This window comes from Balaenoptera acutorostrata, chromosome 10 (genome assembly GCF_949987535.1).
Source record: "Balaenoptera acutorostrata chromosome 10, mBalAcu1.1, whole genome shotgun sequence".
Classification (NCBI taxonomy): Eukaryota; Metazoa; Chordata; class Mammalia; order Artiodactyla; family Balaenopteridae; genus Balaenoptera; species Balaenoptera acutorostrata.
The window spans coordinates 83,476,713-83,493,939 of record NC_080073.1 but is presented as its reverse complement, the minus strand read 5'-3'; the positions used below and the strand labels follow the sequence as shown (position 1 = coordinate 83,493,939).

At 54.1% G+C, this 17,227-nt stretch overlaps 1 protein-coding gene and 1 non-coding gene across 3 annotated transcripts; both read left to right on the top strand.

Annotated features, from left to right (window-relative positions):
- The first annotated feature begins 446 nt into the window (after window positions 1-446).
- Window positions 447-16,564, top strand: PRRC2A (proline rich coiled-coil 2A). Of its 2 annotated transcripts, none has more exons than XM_057554904.1 (31): window positions 447-674; window positions 2,856-3,030; window positions 3,539-3,716; window positions 4,081-4,180; window positions 4,275-4,347; window positions 4,675-4,818; window positions 4,966-5,117; window positions 5,313-5,392; window positions 5,542-5,684; window positions 6,367-6,457; window positions 6,570-6,786; window positions 7,203-7,677; window positions 8,142-8,332; window positions 8,567-8,861; window positions 9,236-9,446; window positions 9,648-11,516; window positions 12,027-12,298; window positions 12,497-12,627; window positions 12,867-12,996; window positions 13,100-13,185; window positions 13,382-13,615; window positions 13,759-13,899; window positions 14,007-14,078; window positions 14,197-14,364; window positions 14,568-14,650; window positions 14,834-15,044; window positions 15,142-15,237; window positions 15,377-15,589; window positions 15,703-15,797; window positions 15,908-15,998; window positions 16,118-16,564. In XM_057554904.1, exons 2-31 carry the CDS (start codon window positions 2,919-2,921, stop codon window positions 16,256-16,258), a joined length of 6,495 nt encoding a protein of 2,164 aa, XP_057410887.1. In that variant the 5' UTR covers window positions 447-674; window positions 2,856-2,918; the 3' UTR covers window positions 16,259-16,564. The 2 variants fall into 2 exon arrangements, with proteins under 2 accessions (XP_057410887.1, XP_057410886.1); XM_057554903.1 differs by lacking the exon at window positions 447-674 and adding an exon at window positions 845-1,020.
- On the top strand, window positions 3,213-3,343 carry LOC114235507 (small nucleolar RNA SNORA38). Its single transcript, XR_003621665.1, has one exon. It is a non-coding gene; the product is annotated as a small nucleolar RNA SNORA38 (small nucleolar RNA).
- Window positions 16,565-17,227: the final 663 nt, after the last annotated feature.

Here is a 17,227-nt window from a genome sequence, read left to right as displayed (position 1 = left end):
AGGAGGGAAATGGTACTGCATTTCGTAGAATTAAACTCGTTGTGAAGCGAATGCAAACTGCTAATAATATCAGATATACAAATATATTCATGAAAATTGTAGATTATAAAATTAAATGCCCGTCTTAGTCATTGGTTACCACTATTTTGATGAATAGGTTATTCGTAGCGTATCTTTGTTCAAATTATTTGCATATATTATGCAAATAAGTAGAACTACCCACAGAAGGCCTATGCTGTGTGATGCACGCCCCTGGCCCCTTGGATTGGCCCGTCAATCCACCTTATTTGCATGACGTGATTTAATAAATGAAGGCCCGCCCCCCTGGTGCTTTCACCTCTCGCGAAGAGAAGCGTGAGTTGGGACTCTTCCCTGGTTACGTAAGCTCCGCCCTCCGGCAAAGAAACCCTTCCCGTCTTCTAGCTCCGTCTCCTTCGCCGAAAGCGCCACGGACCTAGCATCGTTTCCTTCCACTTTCGGCGTCCCTACGTCTCTCCGTTCCCATCTCTCCACAAACGCACGACGCACGCTCCGCCTCTTTCTCCCCCTATTTGTCGTGCAAATTCTGCGCCCCAACCGCCCGGCCGACCGGCTCCGCATTCCCGCCCCCTCTACACGTCTCAACGGCCGACGCCGGGGGCCTTCCACTTCAGCCAACCGGCGTCCTAGCGCCTGTAAGTCCCTCCTCTTTATGCAAATAACCTATGTCAGCTTCGCACGCTCTGCTTTTTTTTTAATAAGGATAGCCCTGGAAGTAAAGAGGGATAGGGTAGGAAGCGCCCCGCCCTTTATGCAAATTAAGGGGCGTGCCTAGGCGCGGAGGGAGGCGGCGCGGGGGGGCGCTCCCGGGGGTGGCGGTTGCCCGGATGGGCCGTTAGTCGGGGCCCAGCCGCGGAGTGAGCGAGGGAGACGGGAGGAGCCGAACCCGGCGCCATCCGCCGCCATCCGTCCCCGCCCCACCGCCATCCCACCCCGGGGAGCCCCTAGGCCCCAGTCCCGGACCCCCGCGCACCCGGCCAGGTGAGTCTGGGCGAGCCGAATGCTAACGCCCTTTTCCGGCGCGGGAGCAGCGGTGGCAGCGGCAGCGGCGGCGGTGGCGGGCCGGGGTGAGGAGAAGCTGCCATTAGCCGCCGCCATTTTGTCCTCCTGCTGCCGGGCCCTGCCTGCCCCTCCCCCTCCGATACTCCCACCCCGGGACCCGCACTTCCAGCCCTTCTCTGAGTCTATGACCTGCCCTTACCCACTCACCTTATGGTTTCATGGGGCGACCCCCTATTCTTGGGCCGTAACTCCCCCCCCCCCCCCGTTGCGCTTCTGGCCTTTCACCCGTATTTGTGGTCCCCTTCCCTGCCGCCGCTCTAGGGTGGGCCGCGCCTGATTGTCCTCTTTTCCTAGAGTCTCCCTTCCTCCATAGTGGACCCCTTCCATCATCCAGCGCTAAGGTTTCCCCCTTCTTGACGCCCCACTTCGCGTCGAGTCACTCCCACTCTGGAGCCCTGCTTTTATCCCGCATCTGTGCTTCCTACGTTCCTCAATTTCTTCTCTGCTTTTTTCATGTTTCCTCTTTCTTACCATCTCTTTTCTATCCCAACCCCGCCCTTTCTTCGGAGTCTCTTGACGTTGCTTCCTTACTTTGGTCTGCATTCTTTTCCTACCATTCCCGCTTATGTGTATTATTTCTTACCTGCTTTCGTATTAATTCTCTTTTATTAGTTTTAGTTTTTTCACTATTTTTCTGTCTTCTTTTTACTCATAAATTTATTTTCAAAGACTGGTCTCCTTAAACATCTTAAAAGCAATCCTCATCTAACCTGTCTTAAAGTTCATGATTTGGATTATCATCCTGGTCCTGTCTGGATGTCTCACCAACTCCCATCTCTTTCCTTTACACCATTCTCTATAAACGAATGCCTTGTCACCCAGGAACTGACCGATGTTGGAGAGTTTGGCCGGCTTGGGGAGCAAGGGGTATTAGGGAAAGAAATGACTGCTGATGGGTGTTTTTACTGGGGGTAGGAAAGTGAAGCTGGTTCCGGCCTTGGCCCCATGGTTACATGGTATGCTTGAGGTGGGTCCATAATGCTTTGTTTTTCTCACATCTACATAGGGTAAACCAGAGCCCACCAGTATTTCATCTGCAGACAAAAATTTTTCCAGGAGCTGGGATGGGGGCAAGTGTAGGAAAAGACAGGCTATCCCAAATACTTGGTTCTATAGCTTGGGAGTATGTAGAGCCCCATTTGTTCCCTCAGGAATTCTCTGGCACCAGCCCCCAGTCTGGCTGAGCAAGCTCATAAAATCCTTAAACTCCGGCATACCTTCCTGCAAACCTCCCCGGATGAGAGTGAGGCGGCTGGGAATAGAACCTGGCGCACAGAAAGCTGGTATCTAATAAGTAGGGGATCTAAAGCTCTGTTCTTACATGATGGAGCTGTATGCGTCTTTCTGGTTTTCTCTGGAGCTTGGACTTGCCCTTTTTTATTGTAGGTCTCTGAAATGATTTTGGTGGAGAGAGATTATTACTTGTGGGCATAATGAAGAGGCTGCTACACTTTATATAGATCGGTACAAAGGGAAGAGTGTTTGTATTAGGAAGATACTGGAGTTTTATTTGGGTTTCCTTAGCAAGAGGTGTCTGGGGGAAAGAGGGAACATGGCATTTGGGCTCCGTGGGGAGCTAAGTAGATAATGGTTGCTTAAAGGGACTAGGGTGTTTGAATAGGCTGGAGGAAGAGACACTAGAGGGCCACATATCTGGGCCCCTGATGAGAATAAAAGGGAGCCTACGAGTCTTAAGCTTCTGTTGAAGTCTCTAAATGGAGCAGATACTGAAACACTTGGTATCTGGCCCACAGGCTCCGGCACGTTTTGGGGGAGGTGCCTGCAGGACCCAACGTACTCAATGAGCTTCCAGCGCAATGTCCGATCGCTCGGGGCCGACTGCCAAGGGGAAGGATGGAAAAAAGTATTCCTCGCTCAACCTGTTTGATACATATAAGGGCAAGTCCTTAGAGATCCAGAAACCCGCTGGTGAGGGTCCTGCAATGATGTTCCTAATTATAGGAGGCTGGGCATGAATGGGGCACATTATTTCAGAGTTCTTCGAAGGGAAACAACTATGGTACATACATCCAAAGGTTAGAGGAACCCTAGAGACTTTCTAATTTTATCTTGGGCCCCATGGGATGTTGCGCTTTGGGTGAACACCAGTACCCTCCTACAAAGGCGTGTCTGTGGTTTCCCGTCTTTGGACACGTAAGAATTGGAGGCAAAGAAATGTGGACTTGGAGAAGTCTGGGGCCAGCTTGTTCCCTGCAGGCTCAAGATCAACCATCCTACATAGAAGTATTGAATGTAAAGCATCTCAGCCTTCCTTCCTGATAGAATTTCGGAGGTTGCCTAGGGCAAAGGGAGGGAAGGTTTCTAGGAAAAGTTTGGTTTCTAAGAGAAGATATTGAGGATGTCTAAATGGGACCTAGGGTAGGATGCTGTCAGATCTCCTATATAAAGCATTTTTCACTCTCCACCTTTTCTCCAGTTGCCCCTCGCCATGGCCTGCAGAGTCTCGGGAAAGTTGCCATTGCTCGGCGTATGCCACCCCCAGCCAACCTTCCAAGCCTGAAAGCCGAGAACAAAGGCAATGACCCCAACGTCTCACTAGTGCCGAAAGACGGAACAGGATGGGCAAGCAAACAGGAGCAGTCCGACCCCAAGAGGTAGACAGAGACCTGGGGGACTTAGAGTTATGAGTATTTTAACTTTGAACTTGGGGATGAATGGGGGTTGGTCTAGCCTGGCCACATGAGAGTCAGAGACAAACAGGGAAGACCCTGTCCTGCCTATTGTAGGACTCCTGTTAGATGACTAATGAACGGTACCTTTAGCTTTCTGTCAGATGTAAAGAAAGCTTGAAGAATAGAGAACAGCCTATGCAGGGTGACAAGCTTATGGTATTTTGCCCTAATGCTTGTTAAAAGTAGGGAGTAGACCTGGGTTCAGTTCCTGTCCTCCACCAGTTGGAGAAGCTGGGGAGCCGGAGCCATCTCAGACTCTAACTTTCTCATCCTACCATCCCCTCAGTTCCGATGCCTCAACCGCTCAGCCGCCGGAATCGCAGCCACTGCCGGCTTCACAGACGCCTGCCTCCAACCAACCGAAACGACCCCCAGCAGCCCCCGAGGTATCTGAAGAACTGGATGTTATTTAAGGGGCAGGGGCAAGAATGGCTTGTAGCTTCTCATCCACGTCACCATTCATTATTTCTGCTTCCCCAGAACACTCCTTCGGTTCCAAGCGGGGTAAAGTCCTGGGCACAGGCCAGTGTCACCCATGGAGCACATGGAGATGGTGAGTGCAGGGCTGTTTGGGGAGTCTCTTTGGGCACCATAGTAGGCAGGAGTCCTGCACTGTACCCCCTCATTCCTCTTTGGCTAAATTTTGGATCTCATATTCAGTTTCATGGGACACAAATGAGCAAGTTTGTCTCAGAATTAACTGAAGGTGAGGAGGTTGTCCCAAAACTGACCTTGTTTCTTGGGGAATGATCATGTAATATGTTGGGGGTGAGTTTGGAGGCAGAACTGGATCTGCTACCTGTCAGACCCTTTCACTTTTCATGGTGCGTTCTCAGTAAATGTACTTGTGTCTCCTACTTTTGCATCTCAACACCAACAGGTGGAAGGGCATCAAGCCTACTGTCACGATTCTCTCGAGAGGAATTTCCGACCCTGCAGGCGGCTGGCGACCAGGACAAGGCTGCCAAGGAAAGGGAGTCTGCCGAACAGTCGTCTGGGCCCGGACCAAGCCTCCGCCCCCAAAGTGAGTGGCCGCCATTAGTGAGTGAATGAGTGGTTACCTTTTGGCCAGGACATTACCTTATTCCATTTCAGAGTTAGCTGCTAGCTTATTCATCTTTCTCCCCATCATTTTCAGCTATGTTCACTCTCTGCCTTTTCCAAAATACAGATTCTACAACTTGGAGGGACGGAGGTGGGCGTGGCCCTGATGAGCTGGAGGGCCCGGACTCCAAACTTCATCACGGCCATGATCCCCGGGGTGGGCTGCAGCCTTCAGGCCCACCCCAGTTCCCTCCCTACCGCGGAATGATGCCGCCTTTCGTGAGTTTGGATATCTTGTTTTGGATTGGTTGTGCTGGAAGTTAGAGAGTTAGGAATTAGGGCTTAGTCTTCGGAGGGGACACATGGAAAGCAGGGGCCTGTGACATATAGTGAGGGTGGGAGGATAATAGGTTTAGGGAGCTGGTAAGCTATTTGATTGTCCCTCTGAGCAGCTACTATTGGGCCCTTTTGCAGATGTATCCCCCATATCTCCCGTTCCCTCCGCCCTATGGACCCCAGGGGCCTTACCGATACCCCACTCCTGATGGGCCCGGGTGAGTAATCTAGGTCTGGGTTTGTGGTTGGGGACAGGGGAAGCCTATTGGGGAGGAGATGGTTTTCTAGCCAGGAGGCTCAGTCTTGTATGTGATTATACAACATGCCGTTTTTTAATCTCTTCTCCCATTTGCTTTTTCATACACAGCCGTTTCCCCCGTGTGGCAGGCCCCCGAGGTTCAGGGCCGCCAATGCGCCTTGTAGAACCTGTGGGTCGGCCTTCCATTCTTAAAGAAGATAATCTTAAAGAGTTTGATCAGTTGGACCAGGAGAATGATGATGGTTGGGCAGGTGAGTGGATACTAAGGACCAAGTATTTTTGTTTGGTTTTGGTTTTGGTTTGGGGTTTTTTTGTTTGTTTTGGTTTGGTTTGGTTTTTGGCTGCACTGCACAGGTTATGAGATGTTAATTCCCCTACCAGGGATTGAACCCAGGCCCTCGGCAGTGAAAGTGTGGAGTCCTAACCACTGGACCGCCAGGGAATTCCCAAGTATTTTAGTTTTAAAAAGCAAAATCTGATGAGGAAAAAACGGGTTATACAGGACTTCTCTGGTAGTCCAGTGGTTAAGACTTCACCTTCCAATGCAGGGGATGCAGGTTCGATCCCTGGTCGGGGAGCTAAGATCCCACATGCCTCGTGGCCAAAAACCAAAATGTAAAACAGAAGCAGTATTGTAACAAATTCAATAAAGGCTTTAAAAATGGTCCACATCAAAAAAAAATCTTAGAAAAAAAACGGGTTGTGTGGGAGAAAAGCAGACACTGAAAGGTAGGGGAGATAGGTGGAGGAAAGCCAAGTCCTGGTAGAGAACTAAGAGGAGTGAGAATGAGAGTCATGGTGGGGATCTGGATGTCAGTGGGAGGAGGGCAGTTGGCATTAGTAGTACATCCCATCACGTAGTTCCTGTGTTCTAGAAAATATGAGATTGGAGAGCAGAATGCTTGGGTTACCACTCTTCATTATTCTCCTCAGGGGCCCACGAGGAGGTCGACTACACTGAGAAGCTCAAGTTCAGTGATGAGGAAGACGGGCGAGACTCCGATGAGGAGGGAGCTGAGGGCCAGTGAGTTCGGGCCCTCTGGGGAGAGGAGGGGGCTCTGTTTCTCTCATGGTAATATACTCTTAAAGGAGTTGGGTTGCAGCTGATTTTAATTCCACTGTTGGTCTGCCCACAGCAAGGAGTCCCAGTCAGCTGCTGGTGAGGAACGGCCCCCTGAAGCAGATGACAAAAAGGGCAACTCCCCCGGCAGCGAACCACCCCCTCCCAAGACGGCCTGGGCAGAGACCTCTCGGCCTCCAGAGACAGAGCCGGGGCCTCCTGCCCCAAAGCCTCCCCCACCCCCACCTCACCGGGGCCCCACCGGGAACTGGGGCCCCCCTGGGGACTACCCAGTGAGTGTCTACAATGAGGGGTTGAGAGGGTCAGTTGTGGGAGATTAGTTTCAGCTGAGTAATTGAAGCAGTAGTAATAAGAGGAAGCTGGAGGGAGGACCGAAAATGGGCTGCAGGAAGCGTAGAGCTGTGGAGCATCTCTGGAAAGGTTTGGAACATCGTTGGTGTTAGGCGGGTCTGGGTGAAAAGAGAAACTGGGATGCCAGTTAGGAAAAACAAGGAGACCTGGGTGTTCGGGTCTCTGAAAGAGAGGAAACAAGACTAGGATGATGAGTTTGTCCCTACCCTGAGAGGCCATCAACCCCAAGGCCTGGTCTTTGCACCTGCAGCTAGAGACAGTTGATCAGTCTGTGAAAGAGATCGTAAGAAACATAATGACTGATACCTCTGGCCCTGCTGGGTCTGCCCACTGACAGGATCGCGGGGGCCCTCCCTGCAAGCCCCCAGCACCCGAAGATGAGGATGAGGCTTGGCGGCAGCGGCGAAAGCAGTCTTCGTCTGAAATCTCCCTGGCTGTGGAGCGAGCCCGGCGACGGCGAGAGGAGGAGGAACGGCGCATGCAGGAGGAACGCAGGGCAGCCTGTGCCGAGAAACTCAAGCGACTCGATGAGAAGTTTGGGGCACCTGACAAGCGGCTCAAATCGGAGCCTGTTGTACCACCTGCTGCCCCTCCTGCCCCTGTTCCACCACCTGCGGCCCCCAAAGAACTCCCCGCACCTTCAGCTCCTCCACCGGCACCAGTCCCGACACCTGAAAAAGAACCAGAAGAGCCGGCACAGGCCCCTCCTGCCGAGTCCACCCCCACTCCAGGTGTGGCTCCAGCTCCCACCGTGGTGAGTGGTGGTGGCAGCACCAGTAGCACCAGCAGTGGCAGCTTCGAAGCCAGCCCAGGTACGGAGATGGTGATGGGTACTACCAGGTGCCAGATCTCTTTTCTGCTTGGGGTTGAGGGTGAAAGTGGTAAGGATGTGAGTAAAGGAAATAGAAGGCAGTTGTTTCGGTTTATTGGACTATCAGTGGTAGGGGCGAAAAGGGTCTTTTTGCTTGTATGGACATCCGAGGGGGAAAGGTTTTGTTGCTTGAATTCCTGAATAAGTAGTGACCTAAAACCACTTCCCGTAGGCCTAGAGTGGAGCAAGGGTGAAGAAGTGTCGGTTACTTTTGATGATCTCATGGGAAGTTAATGCCACCACTGTTGGCTTTTGAGAGACCATGAAGTGTTTTCATGGGTTTTAAATGGGATGGTCTTAACCTTAGTGGGGGAGCTAGAGGTGAGAGCTGAAATTATGGAGGTGTTCATGGAATATCTGTTGTGGGACTAGACCACTTTGATGAGTGTCTTTTCTTTAATGCAGTGGAACCTCAACTGCCCTCAAAAGAGGGTCCTGAACCACCAGAAGAGGTTCCTTCTCCTGCCACGCCCCCAGCCCCAAAGGTGGAGCCCAAGGGTGATGGGGTTGGTCCTACCCGGCAGCCCCCCAGCCAAGGCTTGGGCTACCCCAAGTATCAGAAATCATTGCCTCCTCGTTTCCAGCGGCAGCAGCAGGTGAAACTAAGTTACTTCTCCTCTTAAGGGCTGCTTTTCTTGGTTTCAACATTTATCCTATCCATGAGTTACTTTCTGGGTTCCTCTACCAGTTATCTTTCCTTTGTGTCATCCTAGTTTTCCATCTAGTCCAGGTATTTGTCCCATTTGCGGGTTTTTGTTTTTTGTTTTGTTAGTTCGTTTTTTTGTTTGGGGCCTTTGATGCCTCTCTCATCCCCTTTTGTCCTTCCCCAGGAGCAGCTCTTGAAGCAGCAACAACAGCAGTGGCAGCAGCATCAACAGGGCTCCGCCCCACCTGCCCCAGTGCCCCCATCACCACCACAGCCTGTGACCATGGGGGCTGTGCCAGCTCCACAGGCTCCGCCACCACCCCCCAAGGCCCTGTACCCAGGTGCTCTGGGCCGGCCCCCACCCATGCCCCCTATGAACTTTGATCCCCGCTGGATGATGATTCCTCCTTATGTGGACCCCCGGCTCCTTCAGGGCCGGCCCCCTCTGGACTTCTATCCTCCTGGTGTGCATCCCTCTGGTAAGGGGCCATAGAAGAAGTAGGGGGTGGTGGACCCCTTAGTCCTGGGAAGTGGGTATCAGCATCTTGCTACGGGGATGAAGGGCCACCAATTAAGAGGGGAGCCTAGCACTGCTGAGATACCTCTTTGTTGCAAAAATGTAACAGTGGTCCTCCTTTAACTGGGATTTACCTGGGTGGGGGGATTAACTGGATTCATCTGTAGGGAAGCTTAATGGATAACTGTGTTTCAGGAGCGTGGGCAAGGCCCAGGAGATAGAGGTGCCGACATTGACTGGGCTGACATGGAAGATTAACTGGGGAGATGCTTTTTGGGCTGGAGGGCTTGTAACATAAAAAAGGGTGGTTTTTCTCATACTGTTTTGTTTCCTCAGGCCTAGTTCCCCGGGAGCGCTCAGACAGTGGAGGCTCAAGCTCAGAGCCATTTGAGCGCCATGCACCCCCCCTCTTACGGGATCGTGGCACCCCACCAGTGGATCCAAAGTTGGCCTGGGTAGGAGATGTCTTCACCACCACACCTGCTGACCCCCGCCCACTTACCTCACCACTGCGCCAGGCTGCTGACGAGGATGAGAAGGGGATGAGGTGAGTCTGAGTAGAGAAATGGGTGGGTTTCCAGTGAAAATATTAGGCTAGGAGAAAAGGTACTTTGGGTTATCGGTGAAGTGATAGGAGTAAACGTGAAAGGAGTGTCTGGGTCGTAATAAAGTGTTCTCTTTCCTCATCTAGTTCGTTTTCCTTGTCTTAAGATACTTAATTTCCATTCTTTTCTGTCTCCCTCTTCAGGAGCGAGACCCCTCCAGTACCTCCCCCACCACCCTATCTGGCCAGTTACCCAGGCTTTCCTGAGAATGGAGCCCCTGGGCCCCCAATCCCTCGCTTCCCTCTGGAGGAGCCAGCTCCTCCAGGGCCCCGTCCACTCCCCTGGCCCCCAGGCAATGATGAGGCAGCCAAGATACAAGCTCCACCACCTAAAAAGGAAACCCCCAAGGAGGAGACTCCACAGCTGACCGGGCCAGAAGCTGGTCGAAAGCCTACCCGTGGAATCGGAGGCCAAGGCCCCCCGCCACCTCGCAGAGAGAGCCGCACTGAGACCCGCTGGGGCCCTCGTCCAGGCAGCAGTCGTCGTGGAATCCCTCCAGAGGAGCCAGGGGCCCCTCCCCGCCGCGCTGGGCCTATCAAGAAACCCCCACCGCCTGCAAAAGTCGAAGATCTGCCCCCCAAGCCCCTCGAACAGGGGGATGAAACCCCCAAGGTTCCAAAGCCAGACCCGTTGAAGATGGCAAAGGGGAAGATAGGTGGCCCCAAGGAGACCCCACCCAGTGGGACTCTTTCCCCTGCCCCAAGGCTTCGGAGGGACTATTCCTATGAGAGAGTGGGTCCTACCTCTTGCCGGGGTCGGGGCCGAGGGGAGTATTTTGCCAGAGGGAGGGGTTTTCGGGGCACCTATGGGGGACGGGGGCGGGGAGCCCGAAGCCGAGAGTTCCGTAGTTACCGGGAATTCCGAGGAGATGATGGGCGTGGAGGTGGGGCAGGGGGACCAAACCATCCTCCTGCTCCCCGAGGCCGCACTGCCAGTGAGACACGGAGTGAGGGTTCAGAGTATGAAGAAATCCCCAAGCGGCGCCGGCAGCGGGGTTCAGAGACGGGCAGCGAGACCCATGAGAGTGATCTGGCCCCCTCAGACAAGGAGGCCCCGACACCCAAGGAAGGAGTACTTACACAGGTTCCTCTTGCTCCCCCACCATCAGGAGCACCCCCTTCACCAGCCCCAGCCCGCTTTTCCACTGCCCGAGGTGGACGAGTCTTCACTCCCAGAGGGGTGCCATCACGCCGGGGTCGAGGGGGAGGGCGGCCCCCTCCCCCCATTTGCCCAGGCTGGAGCCCCCCAACCAAGTCTCTGGCTCCAAAGAAGCCTCCAACAGGTCCTTTGCCTCCAAGTAAGGAGCCTTTGAAAGAAAAGCTGATCCCAGGGCCCCTGTCCCCCATGGCCCGAGGAGGCAGCAGTGGAGGCAGCAACGTAGGCATGGGTGTGGAAGATGGAGAGCGGCCCAGAAGGAGGCGACATGGGAGGGCTCAGCAGCAGGACAAACCGCCTCGTTTCCGGAGACTGAAACAGGAACGGGAGAACGCTGCCAGGGGGGCCGAGGGCAAGTCCTCTTCCCTTGCCCTTCCAGTCTCCACTCCTGGACCGGAGGAAGCCCTCACAACGGTAGCAGTGCCCCCACCACCTCGCCGGGCAGCTGCTAAGTCTCCCGATCTGTCAAACCAGAACTCAGACCAAGCCAATGAGGAATGGGAGACTGCCTCAGAGAGCAGTGACTTTGCCAGTGAGCGCCGGGGGGACAAGGAGGCTCCGCCAGCAGCACTGCTAACCCCCAAAGCTGTGGGGACTCCCGGGGGCAGTGGAGGTGGAGCTGGACCAGGCATTTCAGCCATGTCCCGTGGAGAGCTGAGCCAGAGAGCGAAAGATTTGAGCAAGCGGAGCTTCTCGAGTCAGCGGCCAGGCATGGAAAGGCAGAACCGGCGCCCAGGCCCGAGCAGCAAGTCTGGCAGTGGTGGTGGCAGCAGTGGAGGAGGTGGCGGGGGTCCTGGAGGGAGGACTGGCCCAGGGCGAGGGGACAAGAGGAGCTGGCCCTCTCCCAAGAACCGAAGGTGGGTACAGGCAGGTGATTAAGTTTATTCTTAGGGTTAAAAAGTTGGGGGAGGGGAGAAAACCTGGGGGAAAGGTGTGGCTGTGTGCTGTGGAGTGTGAGATCAGAGGGCGCAGGGTAAGCTCTTAGGCGCGCTAGGTTATCCGTGTTCAGGTAAAGTAGCTGGAAAGCAGTTAACAGCGTTGGGAACACCCATATTCCTTGCTTTCCCCTCGATAGACCTTTACGAGTAGAATTCCTTGGAAGTGCTCAGAAATGGGGAATTCTCTGGCAGTCCAGTGGTTAGGACTCTGTGCTTTCACTCCTGGAGCCTGGGTTCGATCCCTGGCTGGGGAGCCGAGAATCCCACAAGCCGCATGGTGTGGGGGGGGGGGGTGGGGGGGAAGTGCTCAGAAACGCTTGGATTCTAGCGCAGAGGACTGGTTGAAGGTGGAGAGGTAGAGGAGATTTGACTTGTAGGGAAGATATAACAATTCTGTGCATAGTGGAACGGATGCTCTGTTTTCTTCAGCCGTCCTCCAGAGGAGCGTCCCCCAGCGCTCCCTCTGCCTCCCCCACCCCCCAGCAGTTCTGCTGTCTTCCGCCTGGACCAAGTTATCCACAGCAACCCTGCTGGCATCCAACAGGCTCTGGCCCAGCTCAGCAGCCGCCAAGGAAGTGCAGCTGCACCAGGGGGGCACCCAAGGCCCAAGCCTGGGCCTCCCCAAACCCCCCAAGGCCCCTCCCCTCGGCCCCCAACCCGGTATGACCCTCAGAGGGCCAACAACAATGATGTCAACTCGGGTAAGCTGGAGGGGCTGAGGGTGCAAATGTCTCCATCCCCAGAGAAGGCCAGGTGCTGAAGGGGGAAGAATCTGGCCTGGGAGCCCTGATGCTGGGTGTCTGCACTGAGGGTGGAAGGGTTGGGAGGTGGAGTACAGAGGGAAAAGCTCGGTTCAGTGATAGAGCAAGACATGCTGACGGATTTCCCCTTTTCCCCAGACCCCCACTTGGAGGAGCCAGGGCCGATGGTCAGGGGGGTGGGCGGGACTCCCCGGGACTCTGCCGGGGTTAATCCCTTCCCCCCCAAACGGCGAGAGCGGCCTCCCAGAAAACCGGAGCTGCTGCAGGAGGTGAGGGATGGGGCTTGAGGTGATGTTTCACAGCTCTCACTTTCAAAGGTTTTCACTTATGTTTTCTTCACTCTTTTTCCTATTTTTGTCATTGTGTTTTCACCCCAAATTCTCTGTTAGTTGTTGTTTATCTCCCACGTCTCCCTTTTTCCCCACAAGTGGGGCACTCTGTCTCAGGTGCTTACATTCCCCAGTTCCCACCTCATTCATGTTTTGCTTCTGGCCTCTCTCACCTTTAGGAATCTTTGCCACCTTCTCATAGCTCTGGATTCTTGGGCCCCAAACCTGAGGGCCCAGGCCCTCAGGGAGAGTCCAGAGATGCAGGAACAGAGGCCCTGACCCCTCACCTCTGGAATCGTATACATACTGGTGAGTTGAGCTGAGCAGGAGGGACTGGGTTAGAGGGCTTAGAGAGCGAGGCGGGCCACAGAGCCATCTTCTCTCACTCCTGTTGTGTTGGTGCTCCTCCCAGCCACTAGCCGGAAGAGTTACCAGCCTGGCTCCATGGAGCCTTGGATGGAACCCCTGAGTCCTTTTGAGGATGTGGCTGGCACGGAGGTAAGTGAGGGTGGGAAGGAGTGTCTGAGCTGGGATTTTATTGAGCAGTGGTCATACTTCCCCACCTATTCTGGGATGAGTGTGGGGCTGTTGCATCACGTAGCTGCCTACCTTCTGTAGTTTGTTTGTGTGTGTACCACAGTCAGGTATCGGGGTGCCTTCTACTCTGACCTAACTCCTTCTCCACTCCTCTCAGATGAGTCAGTCTGACAGTGGGGTGGACCTGAGTGGGGATTCTCAGGTGTCATCAGGTCCCTGCAGCCAGCGAAGTTCCCCTGATGGAGGACTCAAGGGGGCAGCAGAGGGGCCCCCCAAGCGGTCTGGAGGCCCCTCCCCCCTGAATGCTGTTCCTGGTGAGGGTCCACCTGGCTCTGAATCCTCTGAACCTCCTAGGAGACGGCCACCTGCCCCCCACGATGGGGACAGAAAGGTAAATGACCAAGAAAGGATAAGAATGTTTCTGGGACTTTGACTTTGGCCTTACCTTTGTCTCCCCTTTCCTCTGCCTGTGTGTGCTGATTGGGGCTTCCTTTTCCTTCCCCCAACCCTACTTCACTGTGTTGCCCTACCTAGGAGCTGCCCCGGGAGCAGCCTCTGCCCCCTGGGCCCATTGGCACAGAACGATTGCAGCGTACAGACCGAGGCCCAGAGCCTGGCTCCCTCCGGCCATCCCATCGACCTGGTCCTCCGGTCCAGTTTGGTACCAATGACAAGGTCTGTGTAGGCTAGATTTGGGTGTCTTGGGTGGGGTGGACTAGAAGTGGGATGTGGAGGACACATGTCTGAATCATGGGACAATCTCTCCTGCCTCACCATCACAGGACTCGGACTTGTGCCTAGTGGTGGGAGACAGTTTAAAAGCAGAGAAGGAGCTAACGGTATCAGTCACTGAGGTAAGTGGGAGAGTGAGGTTTTGGGGAAAGGCCTTAGACTTCTGGAAAAGGGGTCTGGGAGTGACTTGGACATCCAGGTTGCCCAGATAGCCCCCTTGACAAGTCTTCTCCTTCCCAGGCCATTCCCCTAGCCCGAGACTGGGAGCTGCTCCCCAGTGCTTCTGCCTCAGCTGAGCCACAATCCAAGAACCTGGGTTCTGGGCACTGTGGCCCAGAGACCAGCTCCTCAGGCCAACGCTTGTACCCTGAGGTCTTCTATGGCAGCCCTGGGCCTCCCAGTTCTCAGGTAGGTCTTACTTCCTATCCCAAGACCCCTTTCTGCCTGTAGTCTCCTAATATCAAACCTTTCCAATTTGTAGTTTTTAACACTTCTTTTTTTTTTTTTCTTTGTCATTTCATTTTTCTCCCTGCTTTTGCTGTAGTGGGTGGGGTGGGTGAGCTTTTCTGGACCAGGAAAACTGGAGCTATTCCATACTTGCTCTCCTGCAGGTTTCAGGGGGAGCCATAGACTCTCAGCTACATCCCAACAATGGAGGTTTCCGCCCTGGGACACCCTCATTGCACCCTTACAGGTAAGACTAGATCTCTGTGAATCTCAGAAGGAAATGGAACTGTGTTTCAGGGGAAGAGGGAAGGGGAAAACATTTCTAGGGTACCCGGCGGCTAGTGGACCTAACAGTACTGTTCAGGCTAAAGGAGTAAATGACTCTGGCTTCCTGATGCTTTTCCTCCCCCTTGCCCCAATTTCTTTTCAGATCACAGCCCCTGTACCTCCCCCCAGGCCCAGCCCCACCCTCAGCACTGCTCTCTGGGGTAGCTGTCAAGGGCCAGTTTCTGGATTTCTCCACACTGCAAGCAACAGAGCTGGGGAAGCTGCCAGCTGGAGGAGTTCTCTACCCTCCACCTTCCTTCCTCTACTCTCCAGCTTTCTGCCCTAGCCCTTTGCCAGACCCACCCTTGCTTCAGGTAAGAAGAGGTGGGGGTGTGCTGGGCTTAGGGAGTTAGGGGTGGGGTGAAGAATGCTTTTGGGCGAGTTGACTTATTTCTCCCTGTTCCCCAACAGGTGCGACAGGATCTGCCATCCCCTTCAGATTTTTATTCTCCTCTGCAACCTGGTGGCCAAAGTGGCTTCCTCCCCTCAGGGGCCCCTGCCCAGCAGGTACCTTTTATCTTCCCAGTTCCCCTTTGTTCTGTTCTCCTCCAACTTCTAGCTTTTTTTGTTACTTGTTTGGACTCTCTCCCTGGTTTTCTGACATTCCTCCCTGCCCCAACACACACTCCCATGTTTCTCGTTACAGATGCTTCTACCCATGGTGGACTCTCAGCTGCCTGTGGTGAACTTCGGCTCCCTGCCACCAGCGCCGCCTCCTGCCCCACCCCCCCTTTCTCTGTTACCTGTGGGCCCTGCTCTGCAGCCCCCCAGCCTGGCTGTGCGGCCCCCACCTGCTCCTGCTACTCGGGTGCTGCCTTCACCTGCCAGGCCCTTCGGCCCTAGCTTGGGGCGAGCAGAGGTAAGGTACAGGAACTGAAGTGCTAGGGAACCCCAAGAGTTAGGGGTAAGGATTTAGCATCTCGAGATAAAAGGGTTGAGAGGCAGGATGCTCATGGATTTTTTGTCCTTCAGCTGCACCCAGTAGAACTAAAGCCGTTCCACGATTATCGAAAACTGAACAGCAACCTTGGGGGACCTGGGTCATCACGTACTCCTCCAGCTGGAAGGCAAGAGAAGGGAATGGGGAGGCAGACTGCCTATCCATCCCCAAGGACTGACTTTCTTTGGGGACCAGGGGCGGGTCTTAAGGTTGCCTCAAATGCCATTCCTCCTTTAGGTCTTTCTCTGGCCTCAACTCCCGTCTCAAGGCCCCACCTTCCACCTACAGCGGAGTCTTCCGCACCCAGCGCATCGACCTCTACCAGCAGGTGAAGGAGAAACCCCTGTGGTCTCAAGTCTTAATTTAAAAGTCACCACCTGAGTTCCTGTCCTTTCATCCCTGATCTCCCTGTTTGACTTAACTCTTCCACATGTACCCATCCCCCAGGCCTCCCCACCAGATGCCCTGCGCTGGACGCCGAAGCCTTGGGAGCGGACGGGGCCACCTTCTCGAGAAGGGCCGTCCCGAAGGGCAGAGGAGCCTGGGTCCCGAGGGGACAAGGAGCCTGGATTGCCCCCACCCCGCTGAGGGAGTGCCCTTTGCCCCCCACCCCCCCGGGGCGTGTATATAGATTATAAATATATAAGGGGGAAAGGGGCGGGTGGGGAGGGGTTGCGGGGCTGGGGCCTCGCTTCCCCTCCTCCCCCCTCCCCTGGTCCCCTATCCCTGGGGCCGTTTGTTAAAAAAGAATAATAAAAGGATTAAAAAAATATTTCCAAAATGATTTTGGGGATGGGTCAGTTGTTTGCAATGTCCTGTGTCATAGTGCAGTGCCAAGTGATCTATTTGCCATTTACCTCAGTGATGTAACAAAATACATCAGAACAAACTTTGGTTGTATCTTAAAGTTCTGTGGGCCAGGAATTAGAGCTGGGCTCCCCTGGGCAAATCTTGTGCCAGTGCGTGAGGTTGGTCGGTAACCAGTCAGCCAGCACCTGACGGCTCCTTGGTCCTAGAGGGCTTCTGCTCACATGTCTGGGGCCATGTTGGGACACCTGGAAGGCAGAACTCCATTGGGTTGTCAACCACTGTCTCTGCATGGCTTCTCTGGCAAGATATCCTGAGTCATAAGGCCTTTCAATGTCCCTGAGTCGGTGTTCCAAGAGCTCTGGGCAGAAGCTGCAAAGCTTACAACCTGTTCTTAGGTTTCTGCCACGTTCTATTTGCCCAGCACGAACTAGCTAAAAAGGGGAAGGGACAGCAACTGCATCTCAAAAGGAGCAGCGGAGAATTTGCAGCCACATGTCCCTTTGGTCCTGCCTACAAAGAAAGGAAGTGCCTTTATAGCTGTCACATGTGTTCAAGCACAGGGCTTGAACTTGGGCTCCTTGAACTGGGTAGACCAGTTCCACCATAGTCAAACTTCGTTGAGTTACACTGGTACCACTGCATGCTAGTCAAGACTACAGGTCTGCAGCTGCTTGTCAATTAAATGGTTTGAGAGCCCTATCCTAGCATGTACCTGCAGTAGGTTTCTTTCATCTCATTTACACAGTT